The sequence below is a fragment of the Hibiscus syriacus genome, unplaced genomic scaffold (genome assembly GCF_006381635.1).
Source record: "Hibiscus syriacus cultivar Baekdansim isolate YM2019G1 unplaced genomic scaffold, ASM638163v2 tig00110676_pilon, whole genome shotgun sequence".
NCBI classification, from domain to species: Eukaryota; Viridiplantae; Streptophyta; class Magnoliopsida; order Malvales; family Malvaceae; genus Hibiscus; species Hibiscus syriacus.
Genome location: NW_024062820.1, coordinates 434,684 through 461,293, shown reverse-complemented (window position 1 = coordinate 461,293; position 26,610 = coordinate 434,684). Strand labels below are relative to the sequence as shown.

The window sequence follows — 26,610 nt, the reverse complement described above, 5'->3', positions numbered from 1 at the left end:
TTGGATATTGATAGACACTTATAATTTTTAATTATAGATCACGATTAAAATATGAAAATATTGTCAACGAGTTATTATTATTATATACATTTTTATGTTACTGTTCATGATGTTTATGTTTTATCATTTCAAATGTGTAGGTTCAGCACTAAAAATCAGACCATAGCATCACGGTTGTTTAGGTTCAGATATAAACGATACGGCGGGGGACAAAAAAAAAAGCAAACCAACACTGAAACTCTGCAAGCTAGAACACAAGATTTATTACTGCTACAAATGCCAGAGCCACTGAACCAGAACAAGGTAAGTTGTTATAACTTGAGAACAAGGCAAGGATCCCCTAGGTAGTGAGGATAGGAGGGAGATAATCGGATTTGGCACCAAGAACACGGGCTTTCGTGTCGGGGGAAAACTCGGTTCCTGGCAATTCACTGACAGTTCCATCGCTAGAAACGTCAATGGGGTAGCGGAGCTGGTGTCCAGGCAAGTCTTGCTCAAGTGACTCACTTGCATATAGATCCCAATGTCTGTCATTAATCTGGTTCACCTTATGGACACATTCTTCACTTTCTGGAGCTAGGAATGTATCGTCAAGCATGCCGAGGTGCTCAAACAACAGTGCCAAGCGGAAACCATGGATCTGACCTCGTGCTGGTTGCCTGACTGATAAATGACACGGTTGATATGCTCTCATAGCTATCTCAGTGTCCCTAGCACCGTCCATAGATCGCTGGTTGATGTTGGCTGATCCAATTATTATGTATTCATCATCAACTGCAGAAAGCAAAACAGTGTTAATTGAGATGTAGATACTACAGAGAAACATAATAAAGAACTAGAGAGAATTCCATCACCTATCAATCATCATTTTTGCATGAATATTGATCATGAAACGACGGGCCTCCTGGGCTCTGGCATAATCCGTATCAGCTTCGTGTGTTTCAGAAGGTTCATATTCTCCACTCTTCTTAACCTCTCTGTTCCCCAGGCAGAAAAATGTTAAATAGTTTGTGGGATTCTCCTCACTGCCATTGTCCCTGAGAGCCTTGACAATATCTTTATACATCATGTCCATGGTCCTTCGCTGCCAATCTAATATTGCCCGAACCGAGGCACTCTCTGGGATTCCTTCAGGCCACATGGGGACAACAACATAAACTGCAAACCTCTCTCCAGCCTTGATCTTGCTAACGATTTTAAGTGAGTTCTTTTGGAATCAGATGCAAAGCATTAATATCCTCAGGCTTGACGTCATCATGACTCCAGTGCTTCCGAAAAGTACTGATTTTCAATATAGATGTAATTCTTTGCTCGACGGATAGCATTAATGTAGGCATCCTGAATACTTCGGTCGATGATACTGTCCTTTCCACTCACGAGCCCAACCTTGGTAGCATCTTCAGGAGTATTTGGGAAACCAAAAGCTGCCCCGCCATCAATTGACCTAAACAACTGTACTTTCCAGGTTTCATGGTCATCAGGAAATGTAACTGGTGAAGGGGGAATGAAGACATCTTCAAGATCCCTCAGCTGAACAAGCACATCTTTACCACCTTGTCTTCTCCATCTTTGCTCGAAATTGAACAAGACATCCCAAGCAATTGGCCCTTCTAGTCGGGAGTGGATATCGTGCCAAGGCTCCATTGGCCCACCTTTGGTAATTGCACCATCAGCGAAATTTGGCTGATGGAAATCATCATGGTGAGCAGTGTCCAAGGTCCTGAACAGGGAATGGAATGGTGTGTCACATCTACCGTCACAAAGATCAATACCTCCAACAAAGCTCATGATTCTCCTTTTCTCTGGATCACCATTAGGCAACGTAGCATCGACTACGATAATCTTCTGGTGATGAGTGAACATGGTAGATATTTGTAAATCCTGGACAGAACTTCCGCCATCATCTGGATTACGTGTGCATAAGACACAGTTGACCTCAGTACCCTGGAAGAAATTTGCGGTTTCCTCATCATGGGTGGCCATTAGCCCATCGTTCTTCAGTAAACCCTACATCTTCACTCGCTTTCTTTTGTACTAAACTGGAACGAAATAAACATTATGCACTAAATTAAAAAAAATGACATAAGTTAGGCATCTTTTGTATATTTAAGTCTTCTATTAATAAGTCATCAATTCTACTGGTTAAAAGAAATCTATCTATTTTTGAAGGTCAATGGCGAACTAGTGCCATTCTAACAAAATTCCGAGGACCTTAGAAATTAGATTAATTCCTCTAAAGGTCACGAGTTCAATTCTCATTACCTTAAAAAATGACATGTTAACCGAAGCATAAAAGAAATAATACAAACAGCTTGTGAAGTAATATATAACACTTTAAAATGTTGGGACTAATTTAGAATATATGATAATAATTTAGAGATTGATATCGAATATTTTTAGATTTAGTAAAATTTTTAAAATGAAATCATAATTTTATGAAGATAAAATGGTATTTGAGGCCCTTATAGTTTTCCAAATATTTTTTTTTGCACTAAATATGGCTTTTGAACTTAGAAAAAAGAACTCAATGTGACCCTTTAACTAACGGTTTTTGCGTTGACTGTTACGGTTTGATGTGACAATTCACGATGCTGACATCGTAGTACACGGTGGCTAGTGATGTGGCTGATGATGTGATAAATGGGTTAAATTGATTTTTTCAACTTCGAGGGTCAAATTTATTTTTTAAAAGCTTGATGCCTTATTTGTTTTTTTAATAAAAATATTTTAAATTTTAAATATAAAAATATCAAAAAATTTAAATATAAATATTCCATTAATTATTAGTATTATTATTAAATAAATAAAGATAAATTTAATTTTTAAAATATTATTATTTAATGTAATTTACTATTCTATTATCATTGAAATAACACATCCATTCATCTTCGTTCATTTATTAAATGAACATAAAAGTTTTATTCATATTCATTTATTTAATTTAACAAAAAGACACAAACCAACTTATCTAAGTAGTTAAAGAAATCGTTGTTCTTCCTAGTAACGGGTTCAAACACCAACAGTTATAGTAAGATATGATTGAATAGAACATATATGCTACTTTGAAATTACTTTAACTTAATCAAAATGAATAAATAATAATTCAATAAACGAATATAAATGAACGATTCACAAACAATTCACGCTAATCTGCCGGAGTTTTGGGTGGTGTTTGTTTTTGCAGAGGTAAAATGTTTGCAGTCTGCGGACCACATCTGCAAGTATCTGCAGCAGAAGAGGTGGACCAAAAGTCTGCAGTATGCAAGAAGAATACTGTTTGTTTTTTAACGTCTGCAGACTGCCAAAATAAATTGAAATATAAATAAACTGATTTTTTAAACTTAAAAGAGTTTTGCAATATTGAAATTGAAATAGTTTTAGTTTTATAATACTGAAATTTAAATAATTCATACAACTACAATAATAATAATTTTTTAAATAAATCAATCCAAAATTTAAAATAAATCAATCCATATTTTAAAATAAATCAATCCAAATTTAAAAATAAATTTTTTCATATTTTAAAATAAATCAATCCATATTTTAAAATAAATCAATCAATATTTTAAAATAAATCAATCCATATTTTAAAATAAATTTTTCCATATTTTAAAATAAATCAATCTATATTTTAAAATTAATCTATATTTTAAAATAAATCAATCCATATTTTAAAATAAATCAATCCATATTTTAAAATAAAACCATTCATGTTTTAAAATAAATCAATCCATATTTTAAAATAAATTTTAAAATATATTTAAATAATTTTAATGTTCTTTGAAGACGTCTGCAGACATTTGAAGACATAAAACCATGTCTGCACCAAGAAGACCTCACGCAGACGTTAGAAGAGCTTTTGTCTTCTAAAAAACAAACGGTCTGCGAAGCTCAATGTCTACGTGTGGTCTGCGCGGCGCAGATATAAGAGCTTTGCAGACCTTACACAGTAAAAACAAACACCCTTGGTGTTCTTCCTATTATTTTGTGTAAAATAATAGATACTGAAGCTGAGTTGTTACTTTCAGTAGTGCAAAGCACATGATTCAGCGTCACATGTAATGGAGAATCCCACTCTACTTCACCACCTCTCAGTCCATATTATTTAATGCTTCAACTAAGATATGTGTATTAGATTTTGTCAAATTTAGTAATAGAAATCTTAGTTATTAACTGTGCAGCTCTTCACCTTTTGGGAACCTATCTAACCCTAAGTTCCAAATTCAGTCTCACCGGGACAGCCTATTCAAAGTATTAGTTTGAAATAAATAGATACCAGGAACAAAATTAAGGTATAATATTAAAGTAAGCCCTTAATGCTTGTTCAAATAACAATTTATTTTGGGTTACCCTCTCTGTTCTAAGGCTTTACCTTGATTAATCCGAATTGATCTGTATCGTACACCTGGTTTTGGTGAGTGAGTCTCTCAACAAGAATTTTTTGCATACACAATGACTCGAGCAGTCTTGTTCAGTATTGCTAATTACTGGTGCCGGCAGCTTCCCCTTCCTCAAGCCATAATAAGCAAAATTGAACAACTTTGCTCTAGGTTCTTCTGAAAAGGCTCAGATAAATCTGCTACGGGTGCAAGAGTCAGCTGGACTAAAATCTGTCAATTAAAATCTGAGGGTGGTCTTGGGCTGAAAAACCTAAAAGATTGGAATAAAGCTTGCTTGATCAAACTCTTAAAGAATCTACTGGCTGGAGAGGGTTCATTATAGATTGCTTGGATCCATGCTTATGTAATAAAGGGTAGAAATCTGTGGCAAATGGAAAACAGAGCCAGTTTCAGCTGGAGTTTCAATCGTATCCTCAAATTACGCAGTGCAGCAACCACACCTATTTCGAATGGTGCATCCTCTATTAAAGACATTTGGCAGGAGATTAGGGTGAAGGAAATCAAAGTTCCCTGGCATTCACTGATTTGGTTCCCACAACATATTCCTAAGCACAGTCTCATTGCTTGGATGACAATCCTCGACAGACTGCCAACTCGAGACCGACTGATACGAATGGGAATTATCACCGAAGGAAATTGCGTGCTGTGCAATGATAAAATGGAATCTAGAAACCACCTGTTCTTTGACTGCGATACTGCTTCATTCTTATGGAAAAAAAATCTACTTCTCAGCAGCATCAATAAACAATGCTCAACATGGGAGGAATTGCTAGTTTGGGCTTCTAGATCTTGGAAAGGAAAGTCTCTCTTATCTACAATCCTTAAGCTTGCATGATGTGCTTCTTTATACCATTTGTGGGAGGAGCGTAACAGACGAATATTTAGAGGATACCACCGAACCAATGATGATCTCCTGATTTGCATCAAAGAATTTGTAGGAATCAAGCTTAGGGGGAAAAACATTAATAGGACTGATAGAGTTAACTCTAACCTTTATACTTCATGGGGTTTATATTAGAACCGATCTGATATTTTTTGTATGTAGTTTGTACATTAGGTGTTGAGATCGGCATTTTTTGTAGCCTTTTATGCTTCTTTGGGTAATAAAATTGATGAATTATCCAAAAAAAAATCAATTTTAGATTTGTTAAATAAAAGTTATTAGTTGATGAATGATTAACATATGTTACTGATACGATATTTTTATATGTGTTAAATTATATACATGTCATAATTTATATGTCACATCACTCAAAATATTGTTATGTATTACATCATTAACTAATCATGCAAGAAGATGACGTGATATGTGATATATCAATAATTAAATATTTATGAAAATATCTTGTCAACAATATTTTTTTTTCACTATTAATTAATAATAAATTTCATTTAACGAGAATTATTTTAATAAAAATAATAATATGACTAAAATATTTTAAAAAGATCAAAGAAAAAAAATTATGTATAGACTATGAAATCTTAAGTTTTATTATTAAACAAATAAATTATTTTAGCTAACTATGAAAGTAATAAATTATTAGTTTTATAGCTAAGTTTGTTAAAAAATACGAGGTCGATTTTTTGTAGTTGTCATTTCGGTTTTAAGGCTCCGTTTTGACTAATTCGAACTGATTCACGCTATACACCTGATTTTGGTGGGTGAGTCTTCCAGCAGAGATTTTCTGCATATACAATGACTTGAATTTGAGATATTGTTTAAACGATATCAAGTTGCTTACTACTTGAACCAACCCCTGTCGGTAATACGAGGCAAGACTTTAATTTAATGAAAGTGATCTTTGTTGATGTTGCTGAATAAGTTTATTTTATTTCAATTTTACTTGATTTACAAGTGAAAATTTGTATTTTAAATTATAAGTAGAATAGTAATTATAAATATAAATAATATATGTTCTTCGTATGGATATGAGGCTTAAATTTAGATCAAAATTTTAAAATATTAATCTTATTATTTTGTTAAGGTTTAGTTGTCTATTATTATTATTATTATTATTTAAAAATTGGTAAACTACACGTTTAATATCTTAACTATCATTTTTCTTCCATTTTGATTATTCAACTATTTTTTTCTTCAAAATTATACCTAACGCTTAGTTTTAGTCACTCATCGTTAAAAAAATAACTGTGATGCTAATGTGTTACCATAAGATAATATCACGTCATCATTAATTTTTTTTAATGCCACATCTATAGCTATGTTAATTTTTTAACAATGGGTGACCAAAATGAAATCAAAACTAAACAATAAATATGATTTTGAAAAAAAATAGTTAAGTGACCAAAATATAACAAAAGTAATATTTAGAGTACTAAACATATGGTTTACCCTTTAAAAATTAAAAAATATCTGAAGACAATTATGCTGTAGATCATGGAATTTTCTTTTGTGGTGGGTTTTTATTATTTTTGTTAAGAGTACAAGTAAATAAATGCATTTAAATCAGGTAGTTCAAACATAAGTGGTAAAAAAATTAATTGGCTTTACACTTTCCAATTTTTTTTTGGTACTAAAAAGTTTAGATCAGAAGTGGATCTCTCTGTCCAGAGTCAGGACATACTTAAAATCTAATTGAGATTTACATATGAAATTACAGATTACCCACAAAGAGAGACACTGGTAAGATTTGAACTTGACCTTACAAACTCAAATTTCTGAATCTAAACCACTTCCGCCAACACTTTCCAATTTATAAATTTATATAAAACAATCAAATTGTGTTATATCAAATTATTGAAAACTATATTATTTATATCACATTAGTTATGTCCCATAATTAATGATAAAAATATATTATTTTTTTCTTATTCAAATTATGAGAAATCTTTCTAAATTCTAATATCCACAACATGTCGTGCAAGACCTACGTTCATAATATTCATACTATGATGTAAATGAACCGAACGTTTAACGAACTGTTTGATGAGAAATTTATTTATTTATTAAATAAATAAACATGAATAAAATCTTATATTCGTTTAATTAAATGAGCTAATACGAACAAAGGGTTCATTTTTCTCTCTTCCTTTTCCTGGCATTTATCATCACCACGTGGTTCATTACTTCAGTGTGAAAAAATAGATAGATCATTAATTATTTAATGGAAAAAAACATCATATTTATGAATTATGAAACAGTTTGTTTTGTCACCCCAAATTGTATGTTCAGACAATTAAAAGTAACCAAACTGATTGTACCCTTGGCATACTATAAGCTCACCTTTGTAGTTGAGATTATATGTACAAATATCCCACAATTTCCACATATCAAAAGACATACTTCCTCGGCTTCTGTCTCTCCTCCTCTCTCGTACAATCGGAAGGTGTTCAATTAACAACAACATGGTACAGTCGAAGAAGTTCAGAGGTGTCCGGCAGCGACAGTGGGGCTCTTGGGTCTCGGAGATTCGCCACCCTTTGCTGTATTCTCAATAAATTTGCTTTTCTTTTCTTCATGATCCATTCTTTTATACATATACACATCCTTTTAGGATCTGCTCCTAATTGTTTCTGTACATCTTTGACCGGATGGATCGAAGGAGGTTGATGGGATGATCACTCTCTTGAAAATTTCAAATTCTCGTATAATTTATATATTTTCTTTATATTTTCTATTGATTATATATTTTCACCAGTAAAATCGTGTGTTCATTCTTATCTATGCATCATCTGGGAGCATTTCCAAATTGACAAATTAATTAATTAGTATTTAATTATGTTTTAGTTGCTTGTTTCAATAGTATGTATGTGTGTACGTAGTTGATCACATGCTAAGGCTATCAAGTACTATACTGATCTTAAGTACAATTTGTGATATAGGAAACGGAGGGTATGGCTTGGGACATTTGAAACAGCCGAAGAGGCGGCTCGAGCCTACGACGAAGCAGCGGTTTTGATAAGCGGACGTAATGCCAAGACGAACTTTCCGGTGCCCCGAAACCCGACGGGAAACGAAAATACCACCACGCCTCGCAACACCCTTTCTTCGATCCTCAGTGAAAAGCTTCGAAAATGTTGCAAGGCCCCGTCTCCTTCCCTGACTTGTCTAAGGCTCGACACCGAGAATTCCCACATCGGAGTGTGGCAAAAGAGAGCAGGGAGTCGATCGGATTCGTGCTGGGTGATGACGGTGGAAGTAGGGAACAAAAACGGGGAAGTGACTCGGACCGACAAAATGCCTGTTTCCGATGAACCCGTCGTGGACGAAGTCGGCAACAATGGCTTGGACGAGGAACAGAAGGCAGCATTGCAGATGATAGAAGAGCTTCTCAACAGGAACTGATCCATATGAATCAGAGTTCCAAAGTTCATATGTCATGCCATTGTGATTATATTGCTCTCGGGTCGTACTGGAACGAGTATTCTTTTTAATCATTAGTAAGCCTTAAAGTTTAGTATTCTTATTTTTAATTATTTTCAAAATTGTTTGCTTATTGATTAATGATGTATTCGAATTTGATTGCGTGTGAATTTATGATTGAATAAAAACCCTAAATTTATTTAGGGAGAAATTAATAAATCCTCTATTGATTGATAAAACGCCATTTTTAATATTTTATGTACGAATCGAGCAACCTCTTAGTGGTAAAAGAATTGTTGAAGTTTCTTAAGGTTCCAGGTTTGAGCACTAAGAATGTCAGGGTGTGAGCGTTCAATGTCAAATAATTGAGAATTATTTTTGAACATATATTACATAATACTTACCCCATATTATTAAAAAATCATTACTTTGTATTTTTATTCATTTTTTAGTAATAAAGTTTATGTTAATAAAGGTAGAGGCTCATCAAATAATAATATAATTTTTCTAAGCACCTTAAAAAATTCAAGATATTTATGAAAAGTCCATTATAATAATGATAAAATAAGTTGTAAGTTATGGATTTTTAATGGGTCAAATTTAATTTATAATATCTTAAAAGGCAAAATGTAAATTTATTATTATATTAATTTAAAATCATATAATATATTTTTAATAAGATCAAATTAAAATCTATCAATTTTCAGGATAGAAAGTAATCTTCCATTTCTTTAGCTTTAGAACTTATGAGTCCAATTTTTTTTATTTTTTTACATTTAGGGGCCATAGCCCCCTTGTTGGAATGTTTCTCAAGGCTTTCATTTATTAGTAGGGTTGAGATCGATTAGGTTTAATTAAACTAATTTTTAAATTTTTTTAATATAATCATTTTAATTCGATTAGGTTCTTGTTTTTCTATATTAATTTAAGTTTTTTTTATTTTATTTGACAAAATATTTTTTACATTATATGTTAAAGTCTTTCTTCATAAATACTTCTAAAAAATTTCTTTATGTAACTGAAAATATTTAATAGTTTTTATAATATTTTGAAGTTATTTTTATTTTTATAATTTATAATTTAAAATATAAAATATTTATTTTTATATCATTATAAAGAATAAAAATAAAATCGTTATAAATTAATTAAACATAGAATTTGATCGGATATGAAAAGGAAAGGTGGAAGGATGGAGGATGAGAAAAGTAGGAATGGCAACGGGTCGGGTTCGGGGCGGGTTTTGCTCATCCCGTTCCCAAACTCGAAATAAATCCCCATCCCCGACCTGATCCCCGACGGGTTTTTTATCGGGGCGCCCCGTCGGAGATTTTTTTTGTCCCGTCCTCGAACCCGAACCCGAAAATATTTTATATATAATTAATATAAAAAATATAAAATATTATATATATAATTAATATAAAATATATATAATCAAGACGGGGATACCTTGCCCCGAACCCGACCCGACCCGACCCGAACTTGACCGAGTTTCGGGTTTCCCCGTCGGGTTCGGGTCATACTGCCATCATAGAGAAAAGCGTGTTAAAATTAAAAGAGCAAGCAAATAAAATAAGATACGTGAATTTACAATTATATCCTTTAAAACATATATATTTTCCTATTAGCATCTATTAGTATTTCATTTTCAAGGATAACTTTATTTCATGCAAAAGTTTCTTTAAACATTGAAAAAAGTATTATATTACTATAAATGACATCTTGATCTCTCTTGATTTTGAAATTAGATAAATTGACCTCTCTAGAAAAGAAAGAAAAAAAGTAAAATTGATAGTTTAAGTACTACATGCATAATTTACCCTTAATTCAAGTATAATATCGAAGAGAACCCATTAAACGATCTCAGTGGTCGAAGGGAGTATTGTTATTCTTTATAGAGATTTCATGTTTGAGTAGTTGCGTCAACAATGTGTGCGTATTGACAAGAAATCCTTAGGTTTGGTACAAAGATGAAGCTTGTCATGAAGATTAAATTATATGTTAATGGGTTTGGTATCCTTATCTTTCATATTGCCTATTAGATAAGAGGCAAAAGAAAATAGCGATCACCTGATGTCACAATAATACCTCAACCTTCTTTTCCCAACAATCACAATCACAGTGAAAGTATATCATTAGTGTGGGGGGTCATGGGGGGCCTATATGTATTGTTATTTATGATATGGACTGTGCTAATTCCCAACAAAGATTGAAGAGAGAATTATGGGATGGGAATGCTTAAATTTGGCAAAAAAGAATGAAAGTGGTCATGTGCATGGCTCCACTATGATCAGGTATTACCCCGATATGTGTTTTGGTTTCAAAGTTTACCTGCAAAGCTTAAACCCATCTTTAATGTGAACCATCTATCATAATTCCATGCTTAAAACAAGGGCTTGCTTTATACATCAAAATTCCTCATAGTTAACTCATGCAATTGATTCGTTTAGGTTTTTAGGGTATTTTGATTGTATGGTTGTGCATGGAAAAAATATATTTCTCGAATTATATCTCCATTGACATAAGCCTTAACTCTTAGACCCTCCCTTTATCGAACAAGGAAAGCTTGAAGATTGTTGAACATTTGTACATGCAGGTTTAAGCTTTGTCCGTTCAATAAAGAAATGGTCTAAGAGCTAAGGTGATCAATTCAGTGGAGATTTAAGTAGAGAAATATAATTTCCTTTTAATCATTGTATCGATAACTTTTTTTCCCGAGAAATTCTCCCCCACAGTTGCAAAAGAGTATTTAGTTTTGAAATAGGTAAATTAAGTTCTTCTTAGGGATCGGGGTCCTCTCACAATCAAACGTCGATCAAAATTACTCTCTCACGTGATTAAATGATGTTAGATTAGTCGAATTAATGCATCACATCAGCATTTTGTTATACTAGTAACGACTGTTAACGATTGAATGACTGATTTGTTACAAATAAATAACATCGATGACCAAATTGTTACTTCTAAAACATAAGTGAAAAAAGAACTTATTAAAACTTTGGTGATAATTTATATAATTTACCCTAAAAAATAATACGTACCCATACATAAAGTAGGTTGGCGTTCAACGTCCTTTTCAATCGTTATATGATAATTTGATACAATATATTAAATAATAACTCTAAATCATTTTATATCGAACGCTCACATTTCATATTATTTGATGTTCTAATCTAAGACCTCAAAAAATAACAATAATTCTTTTATTATTGAAATCTCTCGGTTTCGTACAATTGTGATTAACAATATTTACGTAGATTTTCTATACATAAAAGTGATATCGACTTGAATGATTGCCTTAAAGAAGGCGAGAGCTTGGATGGAGGAATTTCATAAGCTTCCCTACATTTATCTCTGTATGACAATTCTTGACATATTGTTCCATATCATCGATATACGATAAAATTTTAAGGGTTAAAACTAAATTATTAATCGAAAATACAAGATAATTTAAAATTTTAAGAAAAATTACAAAGTTGATTGGAACCAAATTTCAAGTTAGGGAAAAGTTAGGGGTGGAATTCGAAAAATCAAAGAAATATAGGGACTTGATTTCAAGTTTTTAAATGTGAAAGTACCATTTGGGTAAAATAATACATTGCTGAAAATTTTATTTATGTGCTGATTTTTGAGTTTAAATGTTGAGTTGGGATCGAATTCCTAGTTTATCAAGTTGAGTGGTTGAAATTGAAAAGTTTCATAAAGTTAAGGATGAAATTGCAAGTTTTTAAATATTCAAATGTTGGTTTAAATATTTTATTAAGGTACTGGAAAGTTTATGTGATTAATGTGACATGACCATAATAGTGAAATGATATTATGAATTTAATGGGAAGTTAAGGTGAATTTTAGAAAGAATTCATAATTAGTGGGTTGATTGTGCAATTAGCAAAAGTTGAAGGGTTCATAATGGAAATATATATATATATATATATATATGGAATTTAAGGAAAATATTTTGAGAAATTTGAAAGTTACTATGGAAGTACGATTTAGTTTTATATCGATTTAAGTATCAAATTTATTTGTATAGAATTTTATATTTAAGTTTAGATTATGTTAGTTCGATACTAGCATATTTATTAGATATTTATAGTTATCAGATAATTACAAATATAAGATATTTTATAGTTATTAAATACAAATAAATAAATTATTCTATGATGATAAATATAAGTTCATTCTATGTTGTATTGAGAGTCGTAGGTACATTTGACATGTCATTAAGTGAGTACTTATCAGCTCAACTTTGGTACATTCGTGTATTAATGTTTAGCACCGTTGGTGCTCATTCAAGTTATGATTGCACTAAAGTGTATCATATCTCAAATTCAGTTATGATTCGACACCGTGTTGTGCCCAGTGCGCACCATAAACTCACGTACATTATATTCTCTTACATATACGTTGAGTTATAACAATAAACGTAAAAGTTATGACAATATATGAATGAAAGAAACATAGAATTGAAAAGAAAGTTTTGAAATATGTTCGAATGAAAAGAACAAAAGTTATTTATGATATTCTATGTTGACTTACATGATTTTTGATAAAATCATGAGATGATGATTTTTCAGGTTTTCAGAAGGAAAACGACTTGACTAGCCCGGTTTGAAGTGTAATGTTTTTATTTAAATTATAGCTTGTTTCTTATATTTTATGAAATTTATGATTTTACATAACTTAAGTTATATTTCTGCCTCACTAAGTTTTACTTAGCACGTAATGATTTTCATGCGTAGGTTCGAATAAAGTAGATGTCGTGAAGTGAGGAGCTTGCCAGCACCTTATACAAAATCAAACCTACCAATAGTATCAATAAGACATCCTAACTTTAACCTATTAGAGTGCGTTTGGTTCACGGAATGTAAGATTACCAGTGGGAATAAAAGATTACCAGGGAATATGATTACTGGGAATGTTGTATTTTGTGTTTGGTTGGTTTAGCAGGAATGTAAGATTACCGTGTTTGGTTAAAATAATAAAAGATTATTTGAATGTATATTTGACCAAATTGTCCTTATTATATATTTATTTTTTTAACAAGTTGAAAAATGTTTATATATTTTCTTTAAAAAAATTAAATTCATAAAATATATATAATTTTTTTTTTACAAAATTGAAAATATAAAAAGGTTTAATGAAAGGGTAAAATTTTATTTTAACCCCTGAACTTCATATAAAATTTTAATTATAGATTTTTTGTAAGTTTAAGGATAAATTTGTAATTTAACCTTCGTAGAATTTTTATTATTCAATGACAGAATAAAGATATTTTTGAAATAATTTTTTTAAGGGCATTTTAGTCCAAAACGCCAGTAATTCAACAATACCTAAGGAAAGAGAGGTAATGACATTCCTGGTAATATACCCCCAAAAATCCACTATTGGTAATATAAGATTACTGGGAATGACATTCTCGGCCAACCAACCGGGGGAATGTGGATTTCATTCCCATGAGAATCTCACATTCTCCCAACTAAACACACCTTTAATGGCATGTACATTATATTTGTTGAGTTGTTTATCAAATTTATTTTAAAAAGGGTTTGTAATAGTAATTAGGGTTATTTTCTCTAATTTCATCCAATTTTAGTATTAATCGTATTTATAAGTAAATATTATAAATGTTGTATTTTAAATAATTTAAAATCATGTAGTATTAGACAGTAGTATTCATATTTGAAACAATAATAAATTGTCTAATTACTGATTAAAATTAAATTAGTTTTCAATGATCAAATAATATTTTATAAAGTTATGTGATTAAGAAAAAAAATTAAAGTCAAAAAGAAAATTATTAAATGAAACAAAATTTTAAAGTATTTAAGTTCAAGAAATGTTAGTTGAATTGATTTGACATATATGACTTGTATTACAAGACATATATAGACTATGAGTGTTATAAAATATCATAATTATATTTTAAGTTTACATTTGTAATTATAAATTTTAATTTTAATTTCAGATATTTTTATTTTTAATAAAATTATCGACTTTCTAAAAAATTATAATTATCACTTTCGTACCTTATAACCGAAATATTGATCAACAATTTTAAGGATATAGAATTTGTGATAAACGGCATGTAATAATGAAATTAATTAAAACCGATAAAATATTAAATGAAAAAACTTCAAAGAGTAATAAAGAAAAAATATCAGTCAGTCTTAATTGTTTTTCACTTTTCAATTGGATTTATTTACCAACTGTAACTTACAAAAAATAAATTAAAATATCAGTATGAAAAATACCAATTATAAATATATTTAAAATAATTAGAATAAGCAAAAAACTTAAATATATATATATATAATATCATGTAATAGGAATTTGGTAAATTATCAGAATTTTACCCAAAAAAGAATATAGTATATAAGAACAGCTGCTCCGAGTCTTGTAATTGGTGTAAATACAGCAGGTGCAAAGGACGAAGACCAAAAAACAAAGAAACCGAAACAGATCGGAGAGGGAAAAATGGGTTGGATCGGAGACACCGTAGACTCGGTCAAATCAATCCAGACCCGCCAGCTACTCACCCAGGCCGTCAGCCTTGGTAAATTTCCCCTTGATTTTTCAGCCTAACTCATCCATTCTCACCCCTTTTTTTCACTCCAAAATGCGGTAAATTTTAAATCTTTTGAGAAACCCAAGTCAAATTGTGCTGCAATTTTAAGAATTGAGAACATGGTCTTACCTTTTGGTTTCAGCTAGATCCTGACTGTGTGGGCTTGTTTAGTGGTTAATTACTTAGTAATCCAGTTCCCCCCCCCCCAAAGTTCTGCAGTCGTTATCAGTTACTGGTCCTGTGAAATTTTGATCGTATATAAAGATGTACTGTTTCAGGTATGATTGTTACATCGGCCCTCATAATATGGAAGGGATTGATGTGTATCACTGGCAGTGAATCTCCTGTTGTCGTTGTTCTCTCGGGAAGTATGGAACCTGGCTTCAAGAGGGTAAGTCAACTTAACAAGAGAATGCTTCAATTATTTTAGCGGCTATCGCTCTTAGTTATTTTTCATATATTTGGTGGATCATGCATATAGTTGGACTCGGGTAATTTAGGGGAAATGAAGAGTTTTGGTAGCTTAGTCGTTTCAGGAAGAAACATAAGACATTGGAATTGAATATTTTAATGGCTTTGAAATTCTAGATTTACAAATAAAGGAGAGGGAGATGGCTGAATCTGCCATCTACCACCATATAGTGTGTACCTTTTTCTCTTTCCCGCAAATATGTTCTGAGCTGTATTTGTAACTTAGATCTTTGACTTATAACATGCTTCACTTCCTTTTACTAAGAGCTTTTCGTTTCCTTGAAGTTGATATAAAATTGTTCCTCTCTTCTTATGTTGTCAAAATAATGAGTCAGGACAATGTTGTTCCAGTCCCTGCTTTATCTGACATTAAATTAGGGCTAACCAAATACTTGGTTGGTGGCAACTGCACTGTGCTAGTTATTGTCAGCAAACTGCCAATAATCTTATCATTTGATTTTCTATCAAAAAAAAATCTTATCATTTGATTTTGTGAGTGATGTATTTTGGATATGTAGTAAAATCAAAATGAAAGTAATTTTGTCATACAATCATTTCAATGGACCTACTTGATATGTATGATCAATACTGTTCATTTGGATCTCCATGTGGGTAGCCTTTTCTGAATTGATTATGACTATTTCATGTGTAGGGGGATATTTTGTTCTTACACATGAGTAAAGACCCTATCCGAGCAGGGGAGATTGTTGTTTTTAACATTGATGTAAGTACCTTTGTATTTTTCTTCTTTTTTATTTCTTTCTGTATTTTTTTCATGGTTGCTACTGCTGTTTTGGCCTTCAACGGTCTTTTCTTTTGCTAATTCATTTCTCCAACTATGAATTTATCAGGGTCGTGAAATCCCAATTGTCCATCGTGTCATTAAGGTAACATTTTAATATGTACTTATTATTCTTATTGGTCTTGGATTGAGCTATATGTATTATCATATTATGACTGTTAAAAGGAAGTGATATTCAAATGATTTTGGAGCATTACTATTGGCATCTCCATCTGGATATTCATAAATATGAGCAACAAAAATTTTAACTTGCTATAGAATAGGAGCAATGAATCAGTTGACTTCATTTGCTAATGTGGTAGCAACAAATGTTTCCATTTAAGAGTCATTGTTTAGGGAACATGTATTTTCTCTGAGCAATTGTACATGATTGATCATTTTATTAGTCATAAATACTTAAATACTGATTTTTGTTGCCACTAATATGGCCTAAGGATAATTATGTAAGAGGCTAATTTTTGTAGATAAACTTGAAGAGACATTGACAGCTAAGAAGCATTAGCAATGAAACTTCTATACCCTTTCTAGATGCAGCTGTTAATTAGCATCCAAATTGTCAAGAGGACCAGTTTAGAAACAATAATTGTTTGAGCTCACATATTCTTCATGCAAGTGAAAGATTGCAGCAAATGTGATACTTACTGCTTTAAATCTGAACTCGCCGTGTTTGTTGAACTGTAGTTTGTGTGTTTTGTATATTAGAGTTGCATTGTTTATTTCTTTGGGATTATTTATGCAAGTGTATTGTCACTTCTAAATGAATTTCTATTTTGGAGAACTATTTTTTTTTCAAATTGTGATGGTTTCAGATTTTTCTTTCTGCTATAACTTGGCACAATTAGTTTTCAAAATATTTGGGTTGAATGCTTTCCTTTTAGAGTTTGAACCGAAGCTAGCTGGCCAGTGCAGTGGCCATTCTTGATTTTCACGATCTAGTTATTTCTTGGGACCCAAGTTTCTTGAAACTATTTTATGCCTGGAAAAGCTTCGACACTATCTTTAGTTTAAAAGTTGAAACTGTATAAGAAAGAAGAAAACTATTTTTGGCATCTTAACAGATAACATATTCTTGGTATCTTCGGATTTCATATTTGATATTGTTGTAGGTCCATGAAAGGCAAGATACTGGAGAAGTTGATGTCCTCACCAAAGGTAACAGCTGATTCTGATAAATATTAACTATGTTTGCAATTCCCAGAAGTGAATTGTTTGATATTTAAATGTTCTTCCTTTATCTGTGAATTTTCAGGAGACAACAATTATGGGGATGACAGGCCCTTGTATGCTCAAGGTCAGCTCTATCTTCAACGGCATCATATCATGGGCAGAGCTGTTGGGTAAGCCTTTAGCCTTTGACCCTTCTTTTTCTGCGTAACAGATTATTGGTCATTCATTGCATTCCTCTTCAAAATCATATCGTATCTTCAGAATCCAACACTCAGACACACATCTATCCATGCATTTTATGGAGAGACGGCATATTGGGACATATCTTAGTTAACTACATTTGTTTGAAATCTGAATCTTAGTGTTTTGGTGTTAGACTACCCTCAAAGTTGATGGAAATGGGCTTTGGAGTTTGACATATATCCTTTGTTTGTTTTTTTTTGGAAAGCTAGCAAATAGAGAATGATAATAATATTTTATACGCTGGAAAGACTTGCATTCCTGTTTTTCTTGTTCGTCTTTAAAAGGTTTTGGTGTTCCTGTGCCTTTATATAGATTTTTGGGATATAGTGAAAATATCTTGCATTCCTGAGATCTGGGTTTGAACTGCACAATCTCTCTAAACATGTTTCAAGCAAAAAGGTGGGTGATGTACTTTCAAGTGTGAGAAAATATGTTCTAATTACATACTTCCATTGCAGGTTCCTGCCTTATGTTGGCTGGGTGACTATAATCATGACCGAAAAGCCAATTATCAAGGTTTGTTTTTTTGCACATGTATTTACTTAAACTAGAAAGCCTTTTTCCTATTGTCCTACTAAGCATTTTCATAGTCAAGTCTAGTGGCTACTATTATGTCATGGTTTCCTGCAACCTTTTTGGGGGACTTCCCCTTTTTCATTTCTGCATCTTTGCATCACTGTTTCATCAAATACAAAGTATTTTCCCTCTATTCTAATTTGCGCCTTGATTTCACTCTTATTTACATCAAACATTGGGGTTGGGGGTTGGCCTCTAGTTAAATAACCACCGTTTGTGATTTTCGAACTGTTACAAAGGTTCCAGAGTTTCAGGAGGCTAACAAAACCTGTAGGGACATTAATAATCATCTTACGGAATATCAATCATAAATCATAATGGTTTTCATTTTCATCGCAGTATATTCTCATCGGAGCATTGGGGTTGCTTGTTATAACTTCCAAAGAGTGACAGTCGAAGCAAATTGCAGGTGCGGCCAAATCCAAAAGAGATCCGACTCAATCTCCAACTTCTTGCAACATCTCCTTTGTATTGGTCATTCCTTACTTTTGTATACCGAGAATTTAATAGCTGGCTAATGTTTTGATAATTTAAGACGGTTAGAAAGATATTGAAGCAGGCTTCATCAACCCTGGTTTTGCTTTCTTAATTTTTAGTTTCCATACTTGAATAATTAAAATTATGGGAGTTTTTCCAACTTTACAATTCCATATGAAAAGTAATTCGATCTTCTCGTTTTTTTACCCCTTCATTTAATACTATTTTCCCATGTACAAATGAAAGAATTTACAAACTTGATATTAACATCTGTATCACATTTCTAATATAATCCTTGCATGCTAGCATTTTGCATCTTACACAGGCTGAAACTAGCCCTTTCATATGGTTGTATTAATGATGGCTTCCTTCTCAAACCCTGCAACATGTTATCAATCATTATGGTTAAATTCATAAACTTGAGTTCCATAATCATTTATATGCTATAATTATTTTCAAACAGGGAAATGAAGAAGATGATGAAAGGAAGAAGGGAATTACTGTATATATTCTATATTGATTTTCCTTCCACGTTTATGTGCAATAGCTGCAAAAGCATCCCTGGACAACATGATCGTCGAGGGACATGGCGTGAGAGGGCAGAAATCCACCACTTTGACATCAATGGTCCTCTGCTTACATGGCCTCTTCGGCCCGCTCAGGCATCTCAACCTGTAACGCCGGCCACAAGCGGCGCCGTTGTCCCATAATCCCTCACTAACCGCGACAAACAGATTCCCGGGTGGAAACTGTTCCTCTGAGATACCATCACATTTAGTTGCTGCATTGCAAGAGAGAACACAGGTGAATCATTTACATATAAGCCTCAAATTGTTTAAAAAAAAAAGACACTAACGTATATATGGAGGGTTATAAAATGATGCAGTGCCAATATCACCATGGACCAAGTATGCTTCTTTGCTTATCATTGCAGTAACCAGAATTGCCAAGAACAGGGCTGCCATTGCCTCAAATCTCAATGGCCCTTTGTACAATATATATATATATATATATATATATATATATATATATAAGGAAGAATTCAGGTGACCAAAAACACGCATAAGATCACCAAACTTGGAAGTATTAAGTTGCTTGGTTTTGTGGGCATCTTTGGTTATATCGTGACATTACTTATTACATCCATTCATCAAGACTTTTGCGTTAATATGAATGTAACTATAGTCAACATTTTAGACTTAGTTCCCGCCCTTTTCTATTATTATTATTATTATTATTATTATTATTATTATTATTTTAGTTTATAAATCTTGTTTTCAATATTTGCATTTATTTTACATTGCTTGAATATTATTAATTGTTTTTGTTTGCGGTTGCTTATCTTATCTACTTTTCATGCAAAAATAACTTCTTTATTAATAGTAGTTTTTTTTAGGAGTTGTCTAAAAATAGAGACAAATGGATTATGATTTTTATGCTTTCTTATTTAAACGAAGAGTTGTAGTCGTTGATAGATCAACTGTTGAACGGTGTCAAAGTATTTTATCTCCACAAGGAGGTTGAAAAGAGACAAATGAGAGGGATATTTCTCTCATTTCTCTCTATCAAAATCGTGAGGTTTATGGTGACCCTTTAAGTCGGTGTTAGACGAAGAGTCTTATGGTTACTTGCAGGTTACCAAATTAAGTGGATACAATCACTAACAATATATTTAACTCTAACTCATCACACGAGTCTATCATAGATCATGTAAATATTGATATAACTTCATGAGAGATTCAAAATTCAATATTGTTTCTCCATATGTGCTTTTCTGAGATCCCACCTACAAAAAAAAGTTCTTTAGAGACATTGAGATGTGAGTATCAAGATGACACGTAAAAGACATTTGGTGGAGACACAACAAAATATAAAAATGGTATAAACTGAAAATTTTATATTAAGTTTATAACTAGTTCTTTTAATTTAAAAAATCTCGAATAAGTAGGTATAAATAATCATAATATAAAGAAGAAGAAACTGTATTACATGATCATTTAAAAAGGAAATGTGTTTATTATTAGTGGATGAAGATTGAGTGATTGGTAATGCTTGAAGAACATGCTACGGTCGCTTTGTACGTAAGGGAACAGCTTTGGCTTACGAAAATGGAATACTTAATGTTTAATTTTGCTTATTGTAGTAGTAATTATACAACATGATTTAAATAAAAACGTAGCGTAAATGATTAGCTCTGAAATGATGGAGGTGGTGAAAGGCACAACACATGCAGAAACGCATTTAAGTGTGTTACTTGAATTCCAAGGTACAAGCTGCAAAAATGCGTGCAAGTCTCGTGCAAAGTGGAGGATCTCATCTGTGCTGCTTTGATTTCAACAACGGCCCTTCTTCCAGCACGGTTCAGACTTGCTGGGATCCTTACGGTTGTGGTACCATTTCGTAGCTCGGAAACAAAACGCCATGGCTGCTGCAATTTCAGAAACAAAGGAACACCAAGTCTCAAGTTCTGGCAGGCATTAGGAGCTTATGCTGTTTTATGTTCTCGAATAATTACATCAGATATCTCCAAATTCTGGATGATAAATCGTTTTATGCTACTGAATTTTCGATTATTCTAACTATAGCATTAAATTTTGGTTTTAACTTCAATTATATCACTCGATGTTAAATTTTAAGACGTGAACAAGTCTTTCTATCACTTTGATGATGTTGACAAAACTACATCGTTTTGACATGCCCAAAACTCCTCCTAAATCAGTCCTAAATCTTAAACTGCCATAAAACTCTTCCTTTGATTATGCCTTCAAAAATAAGTGATATTAATATCATTTTGAATCCCACAATTTTTTTCTCTTTATCTTCCATAAGCTTGAACTCCACAAATAAAATGTAAAGTTATCACCTTTAAAAATTCTAGAGGACAGAAAAGAAGTGGACAAGGGAGAAGGTGAAGGGGAAAAGGGCGGGGGAAAATCTCTCTTCCCTTCAAGCTATACGACTGATATAGGCAAAACCATGGTAAAATCAACCCCAATTTTCAATGATGGAATAATTGCACAACTGGTCCCTCTACATTTGCCTGCTATGAAGTTCCACATTTCTTAAGCCCAAATGAACCAATTCCCTCCCAAAAAGACCCAATTGGATTCAAGAGTTCAATTATGCTCTATATTTCCCCTGACAAATGTAATCGTAAGATAGACGTCGTCCCAAGAATAATACAGAGTCTGTACACCCAAATAAAGAAAATAAAACTCAAATACTCTCCGTAAAAGGAAGAAAATGATGAAATAGAGAAAGATAAAATGATAGGAAGTTGATCTTCAGGTCGTAAAATGATATCTAGGTATAATAGATGGGCTAAAATAGTAAATTTATAATTAGCCCAATCGTAGACCTCAACAATAAGAAGCCTAAATTGAAAAAAATCTGGGCATTGCCCTTAGACCCTTCGGCTTATGAAAACTCCTCTTGAACTGCAAAGTCATCACGGCCACTGACGACCATGGATCTCCTTCATAGATTCTCAATTCGTCTCTTACCACCCTTCACGTCCAGCTTCAACTCCGAAAAATTAGCCCCGCTATATCTTTCGACCCGAATTCTCCTTTCCAGACCCGCATTTCCCAACCCGGCCCCACTCTCCACTCCCCGAAGTCCCCTCTCTTCCTCGGCTGTCAGCAAAGCAGGTTGGTTTCTGGGTCTTGGAGATAACAAGAAAATGAGCTTGCCCGAGATAGTGAAAGCGGGTGACCCGGTTCTGCATGAGCCGGCCAGGGATGTTGAACCGGATGAAATAGGGTCGGAGCGGATACAGAAGATAATTGCTGATATGGTTCGGATTATGAGGATGGCTCCAGGTGTAGGCCTTGCCGCCCCTCAAATTGGAATCCCCTCGAGAGTCAGTTTTCCAAAGTTTCCTCCTTTTGGATTTTTATTAGTATTATTATTACTATCCTTTTAGAAAAAATATGACATTTTTTTAGAATCTCCTGAACAATAGTACTAAATTGCGGATGCCGGTGCTGTGGACGTTACGATATCATTCCCTAGAAAAAACAATGACTTTATATTGTGGTGTTGACTTTACGAATCGGCCATTATAATGCGTTTTAATACTATGGCTTAAACTCTGCTAAAGTTGTGTTATATGTTTGCAGATCATAGTTTTAGAGGATACAGCCGAATATATTAGTTATGCGCCCAAGGAAGAGATTAAAATGCAGGATCGACGTCCTTTCGATCTTCTGGTATGCTAATTAATATTGGAATCAAGAAAGAATGAAACTTGAAATGATATCTGTACTCTTACTGATCCAAGTTTTTTTTTTTCAGTTTACTATTAAGATTTATTAGTTGTTTTGAGTCAGGTCATAGTAAATCCAAAGCTTAAAAAGAAGAGCAATAGGAGTGCACTGTTTTTTGAAGGCTGTTTGAGGTAAGATAGTAATAGTGAATTCCCAAAGTGCACATTTGTTTTTAGTAATGATTTGCTTGCTTCGACTTGTCCCATACTAACGTATAGTATCTAAACGACCGTCGACGTTTGTTATGTTCTTTTCTGTAAAATGATTGATTTCTTTAAGGATACTCCCTTAAAAATGTCCGGTTCCTAGATCGTCTTAGCGAGCGGAAAAGAAAAGAAATAACGTTATCAGTAAGGAAGCTCTTGAAGTGTGCTAGGATGACTTTGAATGCATTGGACTTAAAAGGAGAAGGGTATCATCAAGTTATTAAATTGTTGTCTCATAAGGTCATATCATAAACTTTATGGTATGACTCGTATTTGGATCATTCTTGCCTGGAATTTGCCAAAATGCGGCGGAATTCGATATTTGACAATACCCTTTTCTACCTTGTCTAGATCTCATAATAGTGTCGCTAGTAGTATGATATTATTTATGGACGGTTGCATCTTTTGAACAAACTTAAACGACTACCAATTACGATGCACATAAGAGAGTTGCTGCTTTGAATCACCTCAGATTGAAGTTTCATGTTCTATCACCTGTCATTTTACAGTGTTGATGGATTCAGAGCGGTTGTGGAGCGACATCTAGATGTTGAGGTCACAGGTTTTGGTCGTGATGGCCAGCCTATCAAAGTAGATGCTTCGGGGTGGCAGGCACGAATCTTGCAGCACGAGTGCGATCATTTAGACGGAACGCTCTATGTAGATAAGATGGTTCCAAGAACATTCAGAACCGTTGAAAATCTAGACCTTCCTCTTGCCGAGGGGGGTCCAAAGCTCGGTGTCCGTTAAGCTCATTTTTTACACAAGCACGCCATGCGCAAGACATTATCTGTTTACGAGGCTTCGGAGTAATTCGGACTTCGGGGACACCTTTCGAATAGCAATGGAAGTTGTGTTCGAGAAGTTCTTTGATTGGAAACCAGAGTGTATTCATTTCTTGGCATAAAAACAGTTGGCTTGTGTTGTTTATGCACTACAGCAGATTAATTTGAAGACATTGCCTGCTTGATTTCGATTATATTTAAATATTATAAAACTTTTCCCATTAATTTTTTTTATAAAATTAATCTCGCAATCTTAAAACACATCAATTTTTGGGTAAATTAGTATTAAATTATCAATTTTAATTTATTTTATTATTTAAACTTTTAATTTTTTTTAAAATATCATTTAAAGAGATATTTTATGTTTATTCCATGATTAATCCTTTAACAGTCCCCTTTGTCACCAACGGTAAGATTCGACAGAAGAGAAATATTTGTGAGAAAAATGGAAATGTTGACTGAGTTGCCTTATTATGACTTTTTCTTCCTCTGCCAAATCTTTCAGATTTATCTCTCTATATATCAACACATAGATACAGCGAGTCCTTACAACAAATTGAAAGGGAAAAAAACATTGCTTATAGTTTCATTAAAGAGAGAAAAAGATCCAGTGAGAGCTGCCATCTACCATGTCCGGGCTTCAAAGATCTGCAGTTTCTTTTAGGAGGCAAGGGTCTTCAGGGATTGTTTGGGACGACAAGTTTCTGTCGGAGTTGAGCCAAATGAAACCAGAACAACAACAAGAAGAAGAAGGAGAGAACAAGCAAGAAGAACAAGGGCCGGCGCAAGACAAGGATAACAATAACAACCCAGAAAAAATCGATGTCGTTAAGTATTAAGCCGACAATTGCGCCCATCGACACCACCATCGAAAGAAGCCGATCTAACGGCGGCGAAAGACGCGGTTACCGTACGCGCAAGGTGTCCCCTGCTATTGACCCGCCTTCTCCAAAGGTTTCAGCTTGCGGTTTCTGCAGTGCTTTCGGGAAACAAACCAAGAAAATGGTAGGAAAAGGCTGGTAAGCGTAGATCAAGATAGGCCCTTTTTTAAATTTATTCATTTCGTTCTCGTGTATTTTCCGGTGACCGGAGCTGGAAATTCCGGTGAACTTGATGGGTAGTGCTGGGTATATCGATTTATCTATTTCTTAGGTTGTTTTCAGAGATTTAGCTTAAATTGAAGTACATCTATATGAACATAGATGATTGTTGGGTGTTTTGAAGTTTTGTTCTGTTAATCTTCTTTTCTTATGTTTCATAAATTGTGAACTGTGTGGATATGTAAATTAAATTAATCTCAAGGTATTGATTTGATCTTACAGAATAAGAACAAAGATTTCTTTTGTTGTACCTGAAGATTCCTTCTTTTTCCGGATGGGAAAATACTGTAGTACTAAAGAACAGGTTTCAGATTTCTGGATGTCTGGTTTTCTGTCTGAATTTAAAGTTGTTTTTTTTGCAAGACATTTTCATTGAAGTTGCTTACTAGGAAAGGGGTAGAGAGAGGGTTTGTTGATGTGAATTATCATCAAACCAGCCTCTAATAATTAGTACTATTTCTTTTTTGATAGACTAATACTATTGTTTTTTGGTGTTTTTTTTAATTAATTTGGTTTCTAAATTTATTAATATCTATTGTGATTTTTAAATTAAGAAAAAATTATTCTTTCATGTTGAAAAGTAACCTTGATGTAAAGTATTGACATGATAATTTACGTTATTAATAAGATAGATCACGTTAAATGATGAACGATAATAATGATGTAGTAGAGGAAATTGATTGATTCTTTAAGAAAATTTTAGAGCTTAATTAATTTTTAAAAAATGTTACATCCTAATTTATTTTAAAAAAAATAAATATATTATTTAAATTTATATTACTAAAATGAAATATATACATTTATTAAAAATAAATAATAAAATAATCACTATTCAAAAATTCATAAAGATAAAAATAGCACCAAACTACTAAATGATAATACAAATTTTTTATTTTAAAATTAATTAAGTCCTTACATCACATCATTAGTTAGAGTTAATTGCGTCGTACTTCCTCAAAATATGTTCTTATTGTAAATTAGCCCTTGAATTTTTATATATTTTAGTTTCATCTCTAAACTACGAATATCATTCAAAATCAGTTTTTAATCTTTTAAATTTCATTTTCATCCTCAAACTATGATCTTCTTCTAAATTAATCCTCAAACTTTTTGAACATTCCAATTTTATCTCAAACTATACATGTATACTAATCACATCCTTTGTTAATAAAATTGTTACGCAAAGTTGTATTATTATATTATATGTTTGAAAAAATAGTAAAATTTAC

General features: G+C 32.6%; 4 protein-coding genes and 2 pseudogenes across 4 annotated transcripts; 4 read left to right on the top strand and 2 right to left on the bottom strand.

Annotated features, from left to right (window-relative positions):
- Positions 1-217: 217 nt before the first annotated feature.
- Positions 218-2,001, bottom strand: LOC120137946 (annotated as a pseudogene).
- Positions 2,002-7,668: 5,667 nt separating this feature from the next.
- On the top strand, positions 7,669-8,761 carry LOC120137948 (ethylene-responsive transcription factor WIN1-like). The gene is made up of 2 exons (XM_039153583.1): positions 7,669-7,843; positions 8,241-8,761. Exons 1-2 carry the CDS (start codon positions 7,764-7,766, stop codon positions 8,701-8,703), a joined length of 543 nt encoding a protein of 180 aa, XP_039009514.1. The 5' UTR covers positions 7,669-7,763; the 3' UTR covers positions 8,704-8,761.
- Positions 8,762-15,133: 6,372 nt separating this feature from the next.
- LOC120137947 (signal peptidase complex catalytic subunit SEC11A-like) lies at positions 15,134-19,145 on the top strand. Its single transcript, XM_039153582.1, has 8 exons — positions 15,134-15,274; positions 15,565-15,677; positions 16,410-16,481; positions 16,609-16,644; positions 17,666-17,711; positions 17,809-17,896; positions 18,428-18,485; positions 18,885-19,145. Exons 1-8 carry the CDS (start codon positions 15,196-15,198, stop codon positions 18,933-18,935), a joined length of 543 nt encoding a protein of 180 aa, XP_039009513.1. The 5' UTR covers positions 15,134-15,195; the 3' UTR covers positions 18,936-19,145.
- Positions 19,146-19,246: 101 nt separating this feature from the next.
- On the bottom strand, positions 19,247-20,001 carry LOC120137949 (EG45-like domain containing protein). Its single transcript, XM_039153584.1, has 3 exons — positions 19,879-20,001; positions 19,524-19,803; positions 19,247-19,401 (listed from the first exon to the last, which is right to left on the bottom strand). The coding sequence occupies exons 1-3, from the start codon at positions 19,985-19,987 to the stop codon at positions 19,395-19,397; spliced, it is 396 nt and encodes a 131-aa protein (XP_039009515.1). The 5' UTR covers positions 19,988-20,001; the 3' UTR covers positions 19,247-19,394.
- Positions 20,002-22,430: 2,429 nt separating this feature from the next.
- On the top strand, positions 22,431-24,414 carry LOC120137663 (peptide deformylase 1A, chloroplastic-like). Its single transcript, XM_039153362.1, has 4 exons — positions 22,431-22,884; positions 23,144-23,233; positions 23,354-23,421; positions 24,006-24,414. Exons 1-4 carry the CDS (start codon positions 22,489-22,491, stop codon positions 24,244-24,246), a joined length of 795 nt encoding a protein of 264 aa, XP_039009293.1. The 5' UTR covers positions 22,431-22,488; the 3' UTR covers positions 24,247-24,414.
- Positions 24,415-24,824: 410 nt separating this feature from the next.
- Positions 24,825-25,500, top strand: LOC120137642 (annotated as a pseudogene).
- The last annotated feature ends 1,110 nt before the right edge of the window (positions 25,501-26,610 follow it).